Source organism: Sebastes umbrosus, chromosome 16, assembly GCF_015220745.1.
Source record: "Sebastes umbrosus isolate fSebUmb1 chromosome 16, fSebUmb1.pri, whole genome shotgun sequence".
In the NCBI taxonomy this organism is placed as follows: domain Eukaryota; kingdom Metazoa; phylum Chordata; class Actinopteri; order Perciformes; family Sebastidae; genus Sebastes; species Sebastes umbrosus.
Genome location: NC_051284.1, coordinates 21,264,444 through 21,286,517, shown reverse-complemented (window position 1 = coordinate 21,286,517; position 22,074 = coordinate 21,264,444). Strand labels below are relative to the sequence as shown.

The 22,074-nt window shown below is 40.3% G+C and overlaps 2 protein-coding genes across 5 annotated transcripts in view; both read right to left on the bottom strand.

Annotated features, from left to right (window-relative positions):
• sptb (spectrin, beta, erythrocytic) overlaps positions 1–16,335 on the bottom strand; it is a 48,660-nt gene extending 32,325 nt beyond the window's left edge. Inside the window, exons 1-3 of one of the 3 annotated variants that reach the window (XM_037796708.1) lie at positions 16,005–16,144; positions 13,909–13,979; positions 9,878–10,152 (exon numbers count right to left, since the gene is read on the bottom strand). In XM_037796708.1, coding sequence (XP_037652636.1) covers positions 9,878–10,025 — 148 coding nt within the window. In that variant the 5' untranslated portion in view covers positions 10,026–10,152; positions 13,909–13,979; positions 16,005–16,144. Of the gene's footprint in view, positions 1–6,058; positions 6,640–9,877; positions 10,153–13,908; positions 13,980–16,004 lie in introns of those variants that run through there. The other 2 variants (XM_037796707.1, XM_037796709.1) reach the window with 2 other exon arrangements.
• A 2,399-nt stretch (positions 16,336–18,734) lies between these two features.
• The window catches only part of stard9 (StAR-related lipid transfer (START) domain containing 9), a 47,699-nt gene continuing 44,359 nt past the window's right edge, over positions 18,735–22,074 (bottom strand). Inside the window, exons 32-33 of one of the 2 annotated variants that reach the window (XM_037796493.1) lie at positions 21,456–21,583; positions 18,735–19,128 (exon numbers count right to left, since the gene is read on the bottom strand). In XM_037796493.1, coding sequence (XP_037652421.1) covers positions 21,458–21,583 — 126 coding nt within the window. In that variant the 3' untranslated portion in view covers positions 18,735–19,128; positions 21,456–21,457. Of the gene's footprint in view, positions 19,129–20,225; positions 21,584–22,074 lie in introns of those variants that run through there. The other variant, XM_037796494.1, reaches the window with a different exon arrangement.

Genomic DNA, 22,074 nt, shown 5'->3' with positions numbered 1-22,074 from the left:
AAAATGTTAGAATATTTATTACCTTAGAATCTGGAATTTTGGGCATTTATTTAGTACTTGTTGATGTTTTTAGGTCAAATAACTGATCTAATCATGACAATCATTAGTTGCAGCCCTAGTAGATATGTATTTTTTTTTGGAAGCCCTTGGTAGAATATTTCAGAACAATCTGGAGCAAGGAGGACATGAAGGACGATGCAACCTGACTACGGTTACCTTGATTGCACCCACAGCTCCCAGAAGACACACACTGTATACACACACAGCTCCTTAACGTTTATCAGGTCAAACGCTGGTGATGAGACATTTTCCCCTCAGTCGTCCAATCTTGCAACACGTGACTTCCCCTTGGTCTGCCTGTTACAGTTCGCCCCGTTTATTCCTGAACCCAAATATGACTGCAAACTATGGAGTGCAAAGGAGTGCATCCTTAATGACTCGTGTAATAAATGATTCAGACCCTGAGGCTGTGGAGAACAAGCGAGGAACAAGCTGAAGTGAACAGAAGAAGAGGGAGGAAAGAAAGGAGAGAGGAGTTAAAGGTATTGGATTAAAGGTCAAGAAGGAGACATAAAACAGTGTGAGGGAGGAGGAGAGACTGGAGCAAAGGTATCAGGGGCTCAGATGAGGATGAGAAAAAGAGGGCAGTCGATGGAGGGCAAGATGGATCAGACAGAAAGTAATGGAGAGATTGACTGAGATACAAGCTTTCAGGTTTAATCTGCAGAGACCCAACCAGGAAAATAGAACAAGATACATTACCTACAGTATCTAAAAATGACCCAGTAAGCACCAGAAAAAGCTCCAGCTCCATTCTTAGCATCATCAAAGAGAAGAAACCAGTAGTTATTGTATGTAAAACACATGGCGCAGCAGAGTACAGTAAATAAATCATGCTTTTTCTGCTCCGCTCAGCAGAACAACAGCACGCACCGCTCCGCTACGTCGTCACAACTTACATGAAAAAGTAATGGCAATTAAAACATGCAAATAACTCAAAGCTCCAACAGAAGTGTCAGAGTTGATTTAGCACAAACTGTCACATCAGAATCTGTCAGCAGGGACAAAAAAACAAAACACCAAGAAGGCAGCTCTATGTGCAGCAAAACCTGTGATAAATGCTTTCTGAACTATTTGGGGTGCTGCCTCCAGAGGGTTTTTACAGTGGAGGCAGTAAGAGGACAATTAAAGATCATCCCCCGAAATGTGCACATGGTTCTCCCGTATCGTCTCGCATCGAGACCTTGAGAGGAGACATGAGTGCACATTGATGCTCCTAGCCTTTTAGGAAGCATGGGACAACAGAGAGGGAGGAGGAGTGGGCGGAGGGAAGGAGGATTGTTTCTTGCGTGCATCCCGCCGAGCCGTCTCCAGATGAGTAGTTCTACAAGCTCGATGTGACAATAGCACTCGGTGTACGGTCACTGCTGAACAAAGCCTTCAGCGTTAAGTCTAAAAACTAAATTCTGTTTAACTTCAAAATTCCAGTAGCAGTATTGTAGAGCTGGGCAGAAAATCAATATAATATATAAACTATTAGTGTCAATGTCTGGGATATATTATCGAAATGTCAGTGGTTGTCTTTTCCAGGTCTTTAAGGCTATGTTACAGTTAAAAGATAACATTTCTGAGCATATTTGAGTGCAATAACACGGACAGTGAATTATTCTACATCACATTACAAACCACCTCTGAAGTCTTTATATATTGATATTGAGGTATTTGTTATGAGTTCCATTACTTGGGTTTGTTGTTTGTATAATGGCATATACCGATCTTATCCACCCTTAAAGCACACCTTTTACTGATCACATAGAATTTCCTTTCATTTCCAAAAATTCTCTTGAGTCAGTTTCTTTAAAGACATCAACATAAAGCAACCTGACTGAGAACAAGTGGAATGGGACCACAAGCAGGAATCAGCACACGTCTCCCGATGCATCCCGTTCTCATTCCCAGGGCGTCAAATACCGAGGCTTTGTGACGCCCCTTGGCGTGTGATACCAACGCACAAGGCACCCTTTAGTGCCTGTATGAAACGTACCGGGCATTCAATTATTGCAACAGTAAACACAGAGAAAATGCACCGGGAGTGTGGTGACGTAGTTTAAAGAGCAAAAAGACACACACAGGGTGGGCAGGAGGGGAGTTGGATGGGTCCAACAACGAAGGGCTTTCATCGAGGAGACCGCTGTTCGTGTCCCATGTGTTAAGTTTAAGTTTCACTTTCACATTACAATCAGCTGTTCGTTCGTGACCCGTGTTCACAACGTTCATTTTCATTTTCACTCTACAAACGTAGTAATTTTAAGCCCAACCATGTTGTTTTTCATAAACCTAACTCAGTGGTTTTGTTACCTAAACCTAAAGTGACGCCAAGGGACGTGACAAAGCGCCAGTATGTGACGAGCTGGGATGAGAAAACGTGTTGTCTGGTGAGGTACGCTGTGTTTAATAATTGTTGTTTTTTGTGATAAAACCATTGATCTGTGACATGCTAAAACATATTTTAAGAATAACACAAGTAAAGAAATGTCATAAAGTCCCAGTAATGCTCAGTAATGTCAGTAGCAATATATATGAAGTTCGCTAACATTTGCTAGTCTTGCTTTAAGGTTCTGTATCAAAGTTGGTGTACGAGCAGGATTCCTTCTCCTTTTAAAATTAAATGTAAATGAAAGCTACAATGTTTAACTTAATGCATGGTTTTCACTTCGATCGTGGCAGAACGGAAACGGAGGCTTGGCTTTTTTACACATAAGCACATTTAGGTACAGTTCATAAATAGGAAAGTAGCTGTAATAGTTCATACGAAGGTCTGACCACAACTTTACTGTACGTTTAATGCTTGGTTGTACTTAGTGGTGCTGCAACGGAAGCTGCCATTGTCGTGCAGTCTTTTTACATGAATTAAATATTGTTGAGCAAGTGCAGTGGTCAGATACAGTATCTAGTTTTTCCACACTGACTGAACTGCAGCAGCGTGTTGTCACTGCTTTTGCAACTTCTTCTTTCTGCATATCAGTGCCAGCCTTACTAAACATTCCTCTGTTTCACATGCTTTTACTGTGTAATCTTTCATCCACTCCTTGACTCCAGTGAAAGCCCAATGACTTATTCATGCTGATGGATTTTCCCTGTATATGGCTTGATCCGTCGTTTCCCAATGTCAGCTCTTACTGGAAGTAACCAAGTGGATCCCACGGCATCTTCTACATGCCTGAGTCATGGCACTGCCAGGGCTACCTGTCCTGCAGCCATGACACCACGTCTTTATTAACAAGCCTGTCCAGGAGACGAAACACCGCCTCCGTCGGCTTTATTTACACGCTTCCTCACCTCAAGACAAGATGAATCGTCTGAGCTTATGCTAAATGGACTCACATTCTGCAACAGCTAAACATCAGATTAATGCACATTAGAGGCTGTCACGATCACGGAGCAAAACATACCGGCATTTTGACTCGTAGGGATTAAAGGGGAGCTCCACGAAAGCCTGTTTACAGGTGTTGGGGAGCACTATTGCAAATGTGAAAAAAAGTTGTATAAAGTCTTTTCTGGCTTCAGAGGGAGCTGTGTGAAATCTGATAAACTAAAAATAAAAAAATCTGGGGGTGCGTAGTTAGATGGAAGCACCAGGCCTTTGTAGCCTGCTCCTCATCACTGCTTGAGGCTAGCGGCTCGAGGCTACAGTTGCTGCTACTAGCAAAACACGGTTGTGTCTAGAAGGTAAATTGCGAAACTCTCGCAAGATGGTTAAGATTAGGCATTGACCCCGAAGAGTTAAGGTTAGGCATTGACCCCGAATAGCTAACATTAGACATTGACCCCAACTGGTTAAGGTTAGGCATTGACCCCAAATGGTTAAGGTTAGGCATTGACCCCGAAGAGTTAAGGTTAGGCATTGACCCCAAATGGTTAAGGTTAGGCATTGACCTCGAATGGTTAAGGTTAGGCATTGACCCCGAAGAGTTAAGGTTAGGCATTGACCTCGAATGGTTAAGGTTAGGCATTGACCTCGAATGGTTACGGTTATGCATTGACCTCGAATGGTTAAGGTTAGGCATTGACCCCGAATGGTTAAGGTTAGGCATTGACCCCAAATGGTTAAGGTTAGGCATTGACCCCAAATAGTTAAGGTTAGGCATTGACCCCGAATGGTTAAGGTTAGGCATTGACCCCGAATGGTTAAGGTTAGGCATTGACCTCAAACGGTTAAGGTTAGGCATTGACCCCGACTGGTTAAGGTTAGGCATTGACCTCGAATGGTTAAGGTTAGGAATTGACCCCAAATGGTTAAGGTTAGGCATTGACCCCGAATAGTAAAGGTTAGGCATTGACCCCAACTGGTTAAGGTTAGGCATTGACCCCAAATGGTTAAGGTTAGGCATTGACCCCGAATAGTTAAGGTTAGGCATTGACCCCGAATGGTTAAAGTTAGGATAGATCGTCCGGCAGGGAGTCTCGCGAGAGTTTTCGCATGTTTTCGCAACTTGGGTGTCACCTTCTAAACACGACTGCAAAACACACCTGAATCTCCAACCAAACTGTCAACGGTCGAGTTGAATTTTGGGTCATGTAGGCGTCAGGTTTTAACAGAGAAGAAGAGAAGAAAGCGTGGAATAAAAAAAGGTGATATTTCTGGTTCTGCTGCATCGATTTTGATAATGTCCATCATGAGTCAGACAATCTTACAGGAGTGCAGTGTTAAATCAGAGGAGTACTCTTTTATAAGAAGATGCAAAACGAGCACATGAACTACAAAAAATGACGACTGCTTAAAGAACATACATTCATAATAATTTCAGGGTCAAAGAGATTGTACTTTTTAAACAGTAAACAGGAGACGATTAAGGGCCCAGAAACTAGCTAAAAGGTTAAAGGTCAATGTCACAAAAAAACTAGAAAAGATGGAAAAAAAACGCCAATGAGTGTGTCAAATCCAAGTAAGTCATAAGAAAAACTGATGAATGGTTGAAATCAATAAGAAAACACTGTTTTCCCTCTCTTTCTCTATTTATTACTTATGTTTTTTTCTGTTATTGCTGTTCTGTTCAACTTCATTTGGCTGCAGTCTTGATCAGATCTCCTGAATAATGGGGCAAACTAAAAGTAAATAAAATCTCATGACATCCAATTGGGGGATCAATACACTTGGCTCTGAACAACCACTCTAATTTGGGAAAGCTTCAGAAGTTTACCGCGTCACGTATCAGTTGACTCTGCAGTCTTCAGAATCAGTCTATACTTGAAATTTAGCAGAGGCAGAAAAAAAAAAAGCATGTTTCCCTCTCTGTTCCTGCATCGTCTCCTCCATTTTCTTCCTCTCACTAATGCACTCCTGTCATCAGGGAGTTGGATAGCATAGTGCAAGCTCAGAAAAAAATCCACAGTGACGGCAGACCTCTCTTTTAAAACCTTAATAACGCGAGCAGGGAGAAGTTAAACCGCCAGAGAAATTGATTCTTTTTTAACACCGCCAACGCAGTCATTCAGGGGAAAAAGGATCAAAACGCACTTATGCTGTGTTCTTTGGAACAGTTTGTGAAGGGTAAGGGCCATATGGAGAGTAGGCAACAAGCTCAAATGATGAATATGTTTGTTATTTTAAAGAAGAGGGAGCATATAAGAGTGCATAATACTACCTTTGGAGGGGGGAAAAAAAACATCACAACCTTTTTAGGAGTTTGCCTATGAATTATTCAAAGTCAAGTCAGTGAACAATTGGGGCAGAGCCCCTGCTTCCTGGAAATAAATAAATTACAACCCTATACGTTCAATAAAAGGGCCACCGCTTTGGAAGCTTTGCTGCTACTTTAATCCAGTTCTCACGACAGGAAGACAAACTAACACTCGCTCACATCACAGCCCAACCTCCCTGCGATCCCGTCCTGGCCTAAACACAAACACAAGTTGGGAAAGGGAGGGGCATGATTGGAAAAGTGTTATCTTGCTCCGTTTCATCAGTGAGGAAGGAGTGGATGGGCAAACTCTCTCTTTCAAACACACACACACAGATGTACAAACACACACAGCTCTTCCATCAGGACCCCTGTACCTTGCAACTGCCTGAAGCGTCCATCCAGGATGGAGTTGAAACAGATGTTGGAGGTGCTGAAACTCAGCCAGCGTGCCCGCTTCATACTTTTAGCTGAGGAGGAAGAGGAGGAGAGGAGGGCGGGGGCAGGGTGAGGGTGAGAGGGCCGCTGACGTCTCGGGGTGCAGGAGGAGGACGAGGAAGAGGACGAGGAGAAGGGGGAGAGTCCCACGGGCGCCACGGCGAGCGGGACGTGCAGGAGAGTGCCGTTCCTCTCCAGGTGGTGTTCAGGCTCCTGCTGCTTCCTGCTGCTGCTGCTGCTGCTTCCCCTCGCTGTCTTCCTGCTTTCAGCTTTCTGGGCCCGGTGGACCGGCGGGGTGCTCCTGCTCCGGCTCATGCTCATGCCGACCCGAACGGGGGCCTCTCTCTCTGCCGGGGCATAGGGCCGGCTGGCAGCCTCCTTGGTCCCGCTGCTGCTGCTCCGGATGGCTGTGGTCTCCCTGCTGCTGGCCTTCAGACTGATCTTGACCTCTCGGAGCCGGGGCTGGCTTATAGGGGCAGCGCGCAGCAGGCACGGGCTGCTCATCTTGACCCCCGAAACAACAACAACAACACCGCCTGGAGCCAGCAGAGGAGCTTGGCACTCCACGTCTCTCCTCTTCTCTGTCTCTTGGCTCTCTGTCCTCCTTTCCAGATCCCTCTCGTGTTCACTCCGGCTCCCTCCCTCCCTCCCTCCCTCCCTCCCTCCTTCTTCTTCCTCTTTTCTCACTCTCTCCTCGCTGCTGCTGTGATGATGCTATGCCTCCACTCTCAGGCGGCACAAGGGCTCAGGCAGCCTTCAGTTCAATTCAGAGTGGTTTCTTTAGCCCCATCCATGCATACAATATGTTTCAATACGTCCACGTGCTCACAAGGCTCCCTCCCTCTACCCAGCACTCCCACACAGTCATGACATCACTGAATGTGTATTTCCCGTGCCAATAGTCCAACATGAAACTGTCTATTGCCTATGGAGCGCGTCTTTTTTTAAGGTTCATGTAAGGAGCACCTTACCTTGGATGGATATTCAGTATGTTATGTATGTGCTTTGAATGCATGCTGTGTGCATATTTCTGAGTTCACAAGCTGTAAATCAGCAGCGGGCGTCATTCAGAGCCTCTCTCATCTCCTGCCTCTCTCTTGACTTTCCTCCCTCTTTCTACAGTACCTCTCTCTCTCTCTCTCTCTCTCTTTCTCTCTCTCTCTCTCTCTCTAACAGGAAACACTGATTGCATTACAGAAACATCAGTGCAGCAGCACTCTAACACAATATCACCAACACCCACACAGAAGCCTTCATTATTTAAAGAGACAGAAAGAGACAGCAACAAAAGTGATGAGAGCACTGCCAAATAAACAGTCTGGACACGACTTTAAATATTTCGGCCACCCAGATGTTGGGCTGTATATCAAACCTCAATACATTATGTGTTTTTATGAAATCTGTGCATAGCATCGAATGTTCAAAATCAGACAGTTCTTAAACTTTGTTATCCTTAAGACTTTCATTATATCAAACCCCATTTTAATACTATTTTGTAATACTATTCATGACCAGCTTTTTTTTAGCAATAGCCATTCAATGTACTTTCATTCTGTAACTCAATTTCAGGCACACTTACATCAAAGCATTGGCCATTTACAGCAGATAGTTATAAAATGTTGGCGGGAAATGGGAGAGAGAGGGAGAACTACTCCTCCCCCCGAACTAACACTAAATGCTCAGTATAATTAAAAAAGCTGGACAATGTAGTTTTTAGCAAATGTTACTCAAACAGGAGTAAATAGTGTTTTTGCTGAGGACTATTTTCAGCTACCGATTAATGCACATTTGGTGCTCTAGTGAGTATTTACGGCAGCAGGATTGGGAGAAGTTTGCCTTCAGGGCTTTCTGCCAGAAAGGCTTCATTTTAACCCAAACCATGATCTTTTCCTAAACCTAACCAAGTAGGTTTGTTGCCTAAACCTAAGGAGATGTCTTGCAGAAAGCCCTGAAGGCAAACTTCTTCCATGTGTGCAGGATTGTGTGTTTGAGATCAACTCAAAATAAACTACAATGACCATGTTCATGTTAATGAAGGAGCATGTCACCAGTGCAAAAGTGTGGCTTATTGACGTGTTTTTTTAGGACAACAATGGAGCTCTATATTAGGTTTTGGCTACACTGGCAATACTTGTTGGTGGGATCATTTCATTGTTGGTTTTGGTCTTTTCATGCGACTTATCCCGTAAGGATTTTAACTTCAAATCAAAATGTAAATTTTTTAGGGCTGTCAAAGTTAACGCAATAAGAACGCGTTAACGCAAATTTGTTTTAACGCCACTAATTTCTATAACGCATTAACGCAACTTGCAATTTTTAGATTGTAGCAGGCTCAGTTTTAAAGCTAGAGTGAAGATACTGGTATCATATGTAACTAGAAAACCTAAGGAATCCATTGGACCATGTCATACTAGCTTGTCGCGAAGGAGGCTAAATAACGCTCCAAACTGTCAAGACCATTTTCAAAGGGGTCCCATAACTTCTGACTTTAAGATATGTGAATGAAAATGGGTTCTGTGGGTACCCACGAGTCTCCCCTTTACAGACATGCCCACTTTATGATAATCACATGTAGTTTTGGGGCAAGTCATAGTCAAGTCAGCACCCTGACAAACTGACAGCTGTTGTTGCCTGTTGGGCTGCAGTTTGCCATGTTATGATTTGAGCATATTTTTTTATATCAGCAATGTTCTTGTATAGCTGCTTGTGTTTAGACATTTAGCTTTCTTTTGCTAGATACCATTTTGCGATGTGATCACACCAGCTGTGAGGCCAAATCGGACCAGCGACTGATGTTGGGGCAATCCCCCTAGGACCATACCCATCTTTGAACTCAGCCTTCATTTTGAGTTCAAATACACACCTGTGAAGTGTCGTGACTGCAACTTACACGGTTGTGCAGTAGCGCGATGACAATATCTGTAGTAATCAAAGTACTCAAAACCTCTTCTGTGGCAGTTACCGCTACAGTAGGTGTCTCCAGGATCACATTTTGCAACGATGACACTCATAGAGTCACAAGGTGAAAAAATTACCGGCGTTGCTGTCGCGGCTGGTAATACATTTACAAATTAAGGTATCAAAAAAAACAACTGTGTTTTGGTGTCTGTATAGAAACTCAGGCATCATATCTGCACTATTTTACTACCTTGCGGGTGACCTCTCTTGTCTCCAGCTTTATGGAAACGAACACTGTGTGACCCTCAACTCCCCGTTTCTGTCACGCTTCCTTCCACCGCAGAAACACTTCTATTTTAAAACCCCAAGCAGCCGCCCCACAGGTGGAGTCACAGCTTACCAGCTTAGCCAGAAAATGCCAGAGATCTGTGCTATGGGGAGGCAGACGGGCAGGGCAGCTGTCCAGATCGGTCAGACGGTGGACATTCTGGGAATGTGCAAGCGATCCCAGTTACTTGCAGAGGGGGCGGAATGGTGTCAGGGCTCAGCTGTTGGGGAGGGTGTGTGACACCACGAGTAACATGCGTACACACAACAACACCTGCAGAGCTCTAGCTGAGAGCTTTGGAGTAAAATCAAGCGTCACCTGGAGTGTGATTTTGTAATTTCTTTACGAAATCTAAGTGGAGGTCAGTGACACATTCAAGCCCATTAAAACCTGCCAAAGTTTAACAACAGACACCCATTATAGCTCACCCCTTCTGCCCTTCCCACGCTCTAAAAAAGACACTGTCATCTCAAAAATGTGTCCCACAAATGCCTCAGAGAGGACACAGCCTGTTTACTATGCATGCACTCACCTGCGAGGGCCTTGATGCGCGAGCGCTCAAACAGCCTGGCAGAGCAGTTGTCATTGTCTATCTCCTCGTCAGTGAGGTCAAAGCGGGTGTTGATGCGGCTGTACTGCTGCGTGATCTCCGCATTGTCAAAGTCCACGGGGGAAGTCATGGCGGTAGCCAGCGTGGCAAGCTGGGTGAGGGGACGGCAGGCGGCGTCCTCAGGTGGTCTGGGTGTGTGTAGGGAAATGAGTGGAGGGGACGAAATGGCAGGATGGACCTCGAATGCTGGAGGTAGTCTGAAAGAGAGGGGAAAGACACACAGTAGAGGTGTTATTATGACTGATTATGATGAATAATTGAGAAAATGAGTCTGACTTGTGATGCCTGCCTTCTCTGTAGCAGCACTGTCTCGCTGCAATTTAGTTTGTATTTTGGTTTTAAGTTTCAATGTATCAACCCCATTGGGGAGGGGCTGTATCTATACCTGGCATGAGAATGTCATTTTGGCAATTTGAAGAAATCTATGTGATCTCAGATGTGGTACAGGTATATTTTTAGTCGTCTATCATAGCTTCCAAATTGGCCTCCATAAGCTCCTGTGCCCCCTCACAATCTCCATTTTGTGCGTGTCACTTTGCTCAACCGTCACCCTGCTGCAGTGTGTCTGTGTATTCTTTGTGTGGAATGGCGGGTTGAAGGGTAGCAGCTCAGATAGCTCTCTATCTGGGTGCAGCATAGCTCTCTTATCGTGTCACACAGGGGGAGGGCAACCCCTCTGTGCCGCAGAGCACGACAAAAAACACCTACTTTTAAATGATGCGGCTCACGTAGTTTGAACTTGCGAGTGTGTTTCCGTTGGTGGGGTTTTTGTGAGAATAAGCGCGCGGAGTGAAATGAGGCGGGAAATACAACTTGTGTTGATACTGTAGTAGAGAAAGATGAGGAAAAATTAACATAACAGCCATGTGGCACTGCAACTGTTGCTGAATACCACATAATTTTGGAATATTTTTCATGTCAGAGATTTAAGTGATGACATTAAAACTACAACTAGGGATAGACAATTAATCTAAATGTTGAAATTTTAAAATCGCAGGAGGCGTAATATTTTTAAAGGAAAAATGTGTGTAAAAATACCATTTGCAATTAAATATTGTGATGCTGCAGAGATGTCCTGGCCTACATATCATATTCTACAGACTTAAGAAAGCATCTTTGTTTGGTACAGATCCCTGATTTCCCGCAAAAAAAAAGAAATCACACCATAATCATTTAAATATGTTTTTCAATGAAAAGGAGAATAATTATGTAAATATTATCATTCCCTCTAATATCACAATATCAGTCAAAATAATCGCAATTAGATATTTTAAAAAAAAAATGTTCAGCCCTAACTACAATTAGAGATAAGGTAAACAATCTGCATTTATTCTACTGTATATTTATGATTTTACACTAGTGGAAAGAAACTAAACGTAGAATATTTGCCTCTGAATTATAGTGGAGTACAAAGTAGCAGAAAATAGAAATACTCAAGTAAAGTACAGGTGCTTCAAAATTGTACTAAAATGTACTTTCCATCACTGCTGACATGCCTTCACTACAGAGAAGAGAAGCAAAGAGGCCCTCAGTGATGCACAATGACGGCACCCTACAGGTCTCCCTCCTCCTCCTCCTCCTGCTGCTCAGTATCAGTCTTCTGCAGAGGGCTCTTATCAGCCCAGGGAATGCTCCACCCACCACCGGGGATCCCCTTATCACCTCACACACAACCTGGACAGGACCGCTGCACAACACACTCAGACTGCATAAACCCCCTTTACATGCCGCACAAACCCGTATCCACAAACCGTCAGCTGTTTACAAAAACCCTCTAAGACTCTAATCGTGTCCACGGGCTGACTGACTGCTTGCTTCCACACACAAACCGCGGCAAATTAGGTGTGTGAGTTGGGACTACACTCGGGCTGTACTGGGCTCCATTTAGAGCCGTATTAAAGGCAAGCTGGCCTCCTACTTATAGACGGCCCTGTGACGGAAAGTTCACTGCCTGCCACAGCAAAGTGTGTGTCTGTCAATAGTGAGATGTCCTCTTGTGGTGTCCTTGAGCAGGAGACAGGACTCTTACATACCTCACTCACTGTAGGTCACCCTGTCAGCTAGAAGTTCCTGTGATGCAGAATAAAAGTCTAAAACCTACATGAAATCACTATAATTAGAGTATAACAGTATGCAAATGCTTAAAATGCTTTGTGCAAGTGCAGATCTCTAAAATAACAATAGTCTTTACTGAAAACTACAGTTTTCATTACAGCTGCAACTAACCATTGTTTTCATAATCGACTAACCTTTCAATTAGTTTTAATGTAAGGTATGATGCCAAATACCACATTTTCGGAATATTTTTCATATCAGAGATTTAGGTTATGATATTAAAACTACAATTAGAGATAAGATAAACAATCTGCATTTATTCTACTTAGAGCTGCAACGATTAATTGATTAATCGATTAGTTGTCAACTATTAAATTAATTGCCAACTGTTTTGATATTCAATTAAATTGGTTTGAGTAATTTTTAAAGTAAAAAAAAGTCCAAATTATCTGATTCCAGCTTCTTGAAAGTGAATATTTTCTGGTTTCTTGATAGTAAACTGAATATCTTTAAGTTGTGGACAAAACAAGACGTTTGAGGACGTCATCTTGGGCTTTGGGAAACTCTGATCGACATTTTTCACCATTTTCTGACATTTTATAAACCAAACAACTAATTGATTAATTGAGAAAATAAACGACAGATTAATCGACAATAAAAGTCGTTAGTTGCAGCCCTATTTTTGTTTATCTTATTTGATATTAAATTGAATATCTGTGAGTTTTAGACTGATGGTTCGTCAAAACAAGAAACTGGAAGACTTTTTCTTTAGCCCTGAAAAATTCAGATTTTTCTGTGTGATGTTTCTTTTTTGACATTTCAGACATTTTACAACAATCACCTGCAGTTGCAGCCCTAATTAATTAACAAATTGGTAAGCCTATAAAATGTAAAATAATGATAAAAGTTCATGCTATGTCTTAAAAAAAACAGTAAAAAAGCCAAAGCTATGCAATTTACAATGATATCAAGTAGAAAGAAAGCAGCAAAATAGCTATGTTCTGCTTTTTTTCCATGATAAAGGATTAATAGATTATCAACATATTGACAATATTTTGATCAGGTGATTAATAACTAATCCATTCACCACTAGTTTCTACATGTCTGAATTCCACAGACCTAAACACACGAAACATAAATTATGTAATCGTAGTACAAGTCATGTTATCGTTGTTAAAACTATGAGGTAATAGGGCATAAATTTGATACGAGGCGGATACAAATAGACTTAAGTTTTTATTGGCCTATAAGACAAATTATATAATACTTTGGCACCCTGCTTGTATTACTTTCTAGATAAAGACCTCAGCCCACGGTCCAGTATTTCATAATTTTTGTGGTTGCACATTGTGAGATGATGACTAGAGGCGCTGGATAATAGTAGTATAAATGTCAAGAGGGATGATTAAAGTGTCGGCTGGAATTTCTTCAGATATTCAAGTGCTGCTAGATAAAAAAAAAAAAATCATTTCTTATTCATTATTGTAATTATTGTAATGTTTTTTGTGGATGCAGCTCGGCACATAAAGTTTGGGGGAAATGGTTAAAAGGTGTGAATGAGATTTTTTACTCTTAAGATTTTCTGAGTTAGAATATAAACAAAACAATCCGTCTTTTTCTAAAGGTGTGAAAAAACTTTAATGATAACCTTTCTGCTGTTTGTGATTTTAATTGACTGCACCCATTCCACCTCTTTTGTTGTTACTGCAAAACTACACTGTAAACAAATATGTAAACATCAAATCAGCACCTGAGATGAATAATAACTCCCAGCTGTAAGTAAACTCTGTGTTGTTGACGCATGCACAACACATTAGCTGGCGAGGAGGAGTGAGCTGCATGGAGTCAGACGGAGAGGATGAAATAAGAGATGGGTGTGGTCAAGATGCGTGACCTACAGTGTGTGTGTGAAACTGTAGCAGCAACTGGACTGAGGAGAGGGAGGCCTTTGGTCCAGCAGAGAGTAAATCTGAGACATAAACACAAAGTGGACAGAGATCAATATGGAAGGAGAGGAGGAGGAGGAGGGGGTTGGTTATTGGACTGAGTGACCATCAAAGTCTGCAGCTCCTCAAACTAAGCCAATAACAACTTCAAACTAACCATGCACTTTAACAAGATATGAGGGAAAACATGGGGGGAAGCGGAGCATAAAAACACTGTTCAGCATAATCCATACTGTACATTGATTATGTACACAAGCTGTGAGGAGGAAAAAAGCTGTTACTTTGTTGTGGTCAATAATGTTTTGACTGCAACAATACTGAGCCTGGTTATAATGGAATCGATAGTAAACTATTCCTGGAGTGTGTTTACACAAAAGGCTCAGCTCGTCCAGACATGGCGACACACTCAACGCACTAGTCTTGTCCTTTTAAGGGGAATGAAGGAGGAACGTCTCTTTTGCTCAGAGGAACAATTTGTTTCTTTGTTGTTTCAGAAGCTGTTTCCGATCAGGGAGGGAACAAGCACTGTCAGGTGATTTAAGAAAGAAAAGGAGAGGATAGATGGAATGGTGGAAAGTGCATGGGCTTAAAGGTTAACAACAGTACTTGAGTACATTTACCCAAGTCCTGCAGTTAAGTACAAGTTTGAGGTACCTAAAGTATTTCCCTTTATACTTCTACTCCACATTCATTTGACAGCTTTACTTACTACTTCACAGATTAAGATTTTACATTAAAAAAAAACATATGACAGGCATATAACAAATATGAAGCACTGTAAAAGATTAAACTATCCCAACAGTACATAAAAAATACTTAAAATACATAAATTAGCTCCACCTTGACCAACTACAACAGTAAATTCTACTTAAACGAATGCATCAGTAGTAATAATAATAATAATACACAAACAGGATTATATACAATAGTGTAACACTTCAGTACTTTCATGTTGATACTTTAAAGTACATTATTGTTGTGTACCATTACTTAAGTAATATTTTCTATTCAGGACTTTTTATATATATATATATAATGGAGTATTCTTATAGTGCAGTAATGGTACCTTTTACTAAAGTAAAGTATCTAAAAACTTTCTCCACCATTCCTTAAAGAGGAAACTTTTGGAGAGTGCACTTCTTACGCACAAACATGCTTAGTGACGTCATTGTGCGCATTTCCAAGGACTTGCTATAGCTTTAAAAAGATAACAACTGATAGTCTAACTCAAGATGTAACTTTAGCTTAACTAAAACTTAAAAAAAAAAAAAAAAAAAAGTGAGTAATTTTAATAAGCTATAGCAGAGCATTTGAAATAATTCATGTGAAAGCTTTTTTTTTTTTTTTTTTTAAAGGACTTCATTGTTCAACATGGCAGCCAAGAAGTCCCAACAGGTGGTTTGGGAGGAAACTTTTTAAACTCCACTACAAACAATTGCAAACAATAAGCAGACTAAAAGTGGAATGAGCTCCAGTTATAGTGAGCTGAGCTGACAGCAACTATTTTGGCCAAAGATCAATAATTGAATTTAACAATTTACACTTGCTTATGCTTCTGGATGTTGTCCTGTCCGGAAACGTTTCTTTATACATAATGGGAGTATTCTTAAAGTGCAGTAATGGTACTTTTTACACAAGTAAAGTATCTAAATACTTTCTCCACCATTCCTTAAAGAGGCACTTCTTACGCACAAACATGCGTAGTGACGTCATTGTGCGCATTTCTAAGGACTTGCTATAGCTTAAAAAAGATAACTGATAGGCAAACTCAAGATGTAACTTTAGCTTAACTAAAACTAAAAAAAAAGAAAAAAGAAAGTGAGTAATTTTAATAAGCTATAGCAGAGCATTTGAAATGCTTTTTTTAAAACGACGTCATTGTTCAACATGGCAACCAAGAAGTCCCAACAGGTGGTTTGGGAGGAAACTTTTACAAACAATTGTAAACAATAAGCAGACTAAAGTGGAAGGAGCTCCAGTTAGTGAGCTGAGCTGACAGCAACTATTTGGCCAAAGATCAATAATTTCATTTAACAATTTACACTTACTTCTGCTTCTGGATGTTGTCCTGTCCGGAAAGTGTTTATCTTGAGTTCTTGTCCTATGCCAATAAAGCAATTATAATCCCATTGAAGCAGCAGCAGCAGCAGCAGCAGCAGCAGTGGGGGTCCTGGTCCTGATTCTGGTCCTGGTCAGTGCGCACGGAGGTGTCCACAGCGCGAGGAGGGCGCACGGTCCTTCACGAGGGAAAGGCGCTCCACGCTCATTCCCAGAAAGCCAGAGACTGACCCACCCTGCGGGGTTAAAAATAAAGTGGGCGCATCCAGTACATGATATGTGCGGAGCGCAGGGGACGGACATTCCTGACAAGAGACTGGTGACTCTAAATGGCAGAGACACTTCTGATCTCTTGTAGGCCTACACCCCAACATACATACTGCACTCCACCCCCCACCTTCTAATCGCACACAACACCCACAGAGACCCTCTCAGAAATGTCACCTCCACTGCTGCCTCTGCGTGCCATTCACATGCAGTACAGACAAGAGGAGAAGAGAAGAGAGGCCTGGCATGAATAGAAACACGTCCTGCATGGAGAAAGATCCTCACATTACAAAGCATATTTTTGATACAACTTCAAATCAATAAGTACAATATGAAACAATAACCTAGTGGACCCTGCTGACCTGCTCTGGAGGTCCCTGAAGGTGCCCCTGTTGTGCCTCGCCGTTATAACTGTTATTATTAGTCTAATTATTATTAGAATTAATTATGTTCCTTGCTCATTTATTTAGTTATTTCCTTCCCTATGCTTCCACTTAGTTAGCTTTAGTTAACTACTTACTCATTTTTTAAATTTGTGTATTTATTTGTGTATATGCTGTATGTGTATATATATGTATGTATGCATGTATATATATATATGTATGTATGTATGTATGTATGTATGTATGTATGTATGTATGTATGCATGCATGCATGCATGCATGCATATATATATATATCTATATATCTATATATATATATATAGATATATATAGATATATATATATATATAGATATATATATATATGCATGCATATATATATATATCTATATAGATATAGATATAGATATATATCTATATCTATATCTATATCTATATATATCTATATCTATATATATATAGATATAGATATATATATCATTTTTTTCTTTCTTTTTTTTTTATTAACCTTTCCTCTCTCCATGTATCCACCCTATAGATGCATACACACACACAGAAATGTGCTAACTGGCCTGTATTCACTGTTCTTGTCGTCCTCTTGTTGTTGTGTTAATGTATTGTCTTTTGTCTTGCAATAAATAAAAATAAATAAATAAAAAAAGCATATTTTTACTTATTTTATTTATCATCATCATTGTAGTGTTTATTTTACCATATTTTTTTTAATTTTATTATTTTCATTATTATTTCTTTTATTCTATTGTATTAAAATGTCATTATTTTAATACAATCTGCTTATTTTGTGTAGTTTCACAATTTGTATTTATTTATTTTATTTCCTTGTATTTTTATTTCTCTTTTATTATCTCATATACCCATCTTTTATTGCTCTCTTATTCAATTAACTTTTATCTTGGTTGTTTTCGGTGTGCATTAGTCTCTAAATCCATTTTTTTTAACATTCTACATTTTTGTCAATCGTCCATACAGCATTTGGAATTGCATTTGACTTGTTTGAAAGGTGCTATATAAATAAAGCTTGATTGAAGATTGATTGATATCCATCAATAACAAACTCTGTGAAAACACCTGTTATTAGATAATCTGACATCAGAGGTGGGAGGTAACTTTGCTTGAATATTTTACATTTTATGCTTTTTTTCTGACTATTAAAAATAAAAATGTTTTTAAAAAGGTGTGGCCCACTTAGAATAAGGGCTGGGTACCGTTTAACATGATTTATATAATAGTGCTGATACAATACCTGATTATCAATACCAAAAAACAAAAAAAATAAAAATAAACGTTTTTTAAACAGCTTTTTTTCCCATTTCAACAGAAGAAGACAAACCATCTGAAATATGAATAACTAGACTTACCGCCTCGCGGCTGTATGCCTCCGCCAACCGGTGAAGATGCAGTTTACATCCATGTCTATCCAAAATGTCATCACTTCACAATTAAATCCTGTTTTAATTGTCATAATTATTAGCATATGAATTCTTGAGTTCTGGCCCAAATTACCTTTGACCTTCAAATTCTAATCAGTTCATCCCTGAGACCAAGTGGACGTTTGTGCCAAATTCTACAAAAATTCGGTCAAGGCGTTTTAGGAGCTATCACGAGAACGGGACGGACGTGAGGGCGCAGTGACCTTTGACCACCAAAATCTGATCAGTTCATCCTTGAGTCCAAGCGAACGTTTGTGCCAAATTTGAAGAAATTCCCTCCAGGCATTCTTGAAATATTACGAAAATGGGACGGATGGACAACCCGAAAATATGGGGGTGGCCTCCAGCCTTCCGGTCACGGCTCGCCGTCGCGGAGGCATGACAAAAGCATTGAGTAAGTAAAATAGGGAAAAGAAGAGAACGAATCACTGTAACATTTGATACTCAATACACATTAGCATAAATCAGCACTAAAGATACAGAGGTTCAATATCCAAGTCTACTTAGTCTAATTGCAAATTATTAAATTTAAGAATTTAAGATTCTGTTGACACTTAGGGATAATTATGGGAATAGGCCTTCACACAAACGGATGATTAGAAGAAATGGAAAAACAACAATTCACTTTAAATATGTATTGTATTCATGAAAAATGGCCAAACACATGGGCCACATAACATCTCATTAGCAACAGGAAGCAGGGTGTTTATAATAAAAATACATTTACAAGACATCTTCAAAACATAAATAACAATGCTTTTTTTACAAAATGAAATAAAAAATATATATCAGTACAAAAAGTGGTGACTGTGTTCCTTCACTGTGTCTTCAATATTTGTGTCGCCTTCTCTTTGGTTCCCCCGGAAACATCTTTAGTCACAAACTGAGCGCTGCCGAAACAGTCCTCCGAACCTTCAACTACGGTAAATAATATGGCTTCATATCTGGATACGGCTGACCCGGCTTTGACTGAGAACAGTCCTGCCTTTGATCAGCGTCTGCATAGCTTCAACACTTTACAAAACAAAAACAAAATCACTTTTTAATATGCAACATTAATAAATGCATTAACAGTTTTGTGCAAGAAGCTGTAAACACAGCGCCGTGCTCTGCTCGTAAAATATAACCCCATCACAACTATAAAACACATTCAACAGCATTTCAAACAGGAGGCAAGAGGAACTAAATAAATACAATAGACTTCAGAAACAGGTGAGAACTAAAGGCCTTAAAACTCAGCTTATCCAGATTCAGGGTACCATACTGTGTCTATATCTTACTGCACCTTTAAATAAAGGGAGTCCAGAGGTCAAGGTCAGCTCAAGGTCATCCCTGGATCTTCAGTGACTTGCTCAAGGACACTTCAGCAAGCCAAATGCTTGCTGATTACAGAGGCTTGAACCAGAGAGCTCTGGTTCTCTGATTCAATCCCCTCTCTGCCTACTTGCCCTTTGACTTTTTATATCCAAAAAGTTCTCGACTTTCCAACTCAACAAAACTACAAAACTGTTTTCAAACTATTTGGTTTCCTGCAGCGACAGAGTGCTGCTGAGTGGTTTCAAATGTGCAGTGCTACATACATTACAGATAACGACTGAAGAGTAACTAAATAATTCTTAGGATTCCTTCAATACACCACCTTACTATCCAACACATATAGCTTAGGGACTGTAGGAAAATTATTGGGGTAGTATATTTCACTTTGTCAAAAAGCAAGGACCACCCTTAAACCTTTAAAAAAATATATTTTTATTGTAACCATTTATGTAGCTATTAATTATATGGCAAAGAAAGGCTGAACTAAAATCCAGGATGGGAAAAAAAACAGTCTCCTGCACTCCCATAGACTGTATATAAAGATGAATGACGTGACAGCACCCCAAAAGTGAAGCCAAAACATCCCATTCGCCCCCTGGTGGCTGGCTGCAGTATAGGTCATAAGCCCCGCCTCCTCCATGTAAACTAAAAAGTCAAAGTTCAGGTTAAATAAATTTTTCCCAAAGATGGTTTCTGTCATTTTAGGTAGTTCTTATCACGCCGATATATGTTGAAGTGTTCATTTTTCTAATAAGTTTGGTTTTAATTACTTATTTGATGCTATGTGTGGGCGGGACCTCGATACCGTGGCTCCACCACCCGATCGCTACTGTGCAGACGCTGGCTCCAAATTACGTCAAAATCTCAATATGGCAGCTCCCGTATCCGGGATATTTTGGCTTCACTTTTGTACAATGGGAGGAAGTGGAAATGCGTCGTCCATCTTCATATATAGTCTATCCTGCTTTCCCCAAAAAAAGTCAAACTACCTCACAGAAATAATTTTTGTACAGTCCCTTACATACATTTTTGCTGCAAAACTGTGGAATAATTAAGGTCTTTTGAGTGGTTAAAATATGCAGTGTCTGATGATATATGTACATACTGTATATGTACTGTAACAAATCAGGGTTAAACAGTGTTTGCAAACACCTCCTTCGTATGTTTGGATGTGGTTCACCTTTTAAGGACAAATCAGGTGTCACCTCAGTTGACGTTCACAAGAAATAAACTCAACTGACCTTCAAATACTTTCCTTTGTAAGAAGTGTTCCAGCTCTCATTTTATTGTCATGTCTGGCACACGCCCCTCATCATCTATCCACGTAGGCTGAAACAAAGCATTTGCATAAACTGCTCAAACCCAGATCTGGAACAAAGTGATGCTGCCTTCTGGTTTTAATCTCAGGTGCATTGACATGTCCCTTTAACAACAAAGCTGGCTGCATCTATCTATCATAGATAGAAAGTAAACACTTGCGTAGTAAATATACATCAAATCAGTGTAACCTTTGATTATCTGACTATTTAACCTCAATTTAAAGGTTCTCTAGCTGTGATGTTGACCATGTTAACTTGGCTGTCCACGTTACAATATGGTAGAAATCAATAGACACCATATTGCTAACAGGTATTAAGGGAGTTAAATGACTTATAGGTTATAATTAACCTATTTCATCACATGAATGAATCGATTAGGTGGGGAAACTTTGTAGCCTTGGATAATTAATTATCAAGCTGTCTAAATCTAAAGACAGTGTGTCATTTCTTTAGACTTCTAAACAATCTTTGGTAAAATAGGATTATGATTGTTAAAAGCGTTCATGTACATCACAAATATAAAAATACAGTTTCAATATTTTATCAAAAAATATCTTCATATATATAAAATAAGCTGCTTCAACTTTGTAACTGGGAAACAATATAACAGTGCTCTTAGAATTAAAAAAAAAATAGTCAAGTAAATAAATGTCAGGTGCAAATTCAAAAGACAGACCGACTCCATGAGAGAGTCTAAGTGCTCACTGCTAATGCGACTTCATGAGTCCTGTGGATTTGGCGAGGAAAACGTCAAGATCAGCGATGACAGCTGCCTGTCTCCTGGCAACAGTGTTCAACAGTCGGTGAGGGAAGGATGGAGTTCCCAAGTCCACCTGGAGAAAAACAACATGATAGATGACTTCTTTCACATGTAGCGCTGCCTATTTGTAAGGACAAACCTGAGTGGCAGGCAGAATAAAGAAACAGCCATTACTGTGGTGGTATCTCACTTATTAGTCTGCACAGTAACACTGTGAATGTAAAAGATTTTACTTTTGACAAAAAAGATATCCAGGAGATCCTGTACATGTTAAATGTTGAAAATAGAGTCATCAAAATTCCATTAAAATATAGGTTATAATCTTAAAAACTTTTCAGGAAAACTTCAACAAGACGGCTGGATGCCTTTTAACCTGCAATTTACCAACTACTGGGCTGTGCTGTTACCAGCTGTTCTAACAATAAACCTCTGCTCTATGATGTTAATTTCACAAAGAGGTAGGCCTGCTAATGGTGAGCTGTAGAGTCGGCTGTGGATGGGCACTCTTTGCATGGTTCCTGGCTGAAATCAGATTTTTCTTAAACAATGTATTTCAACTGATTA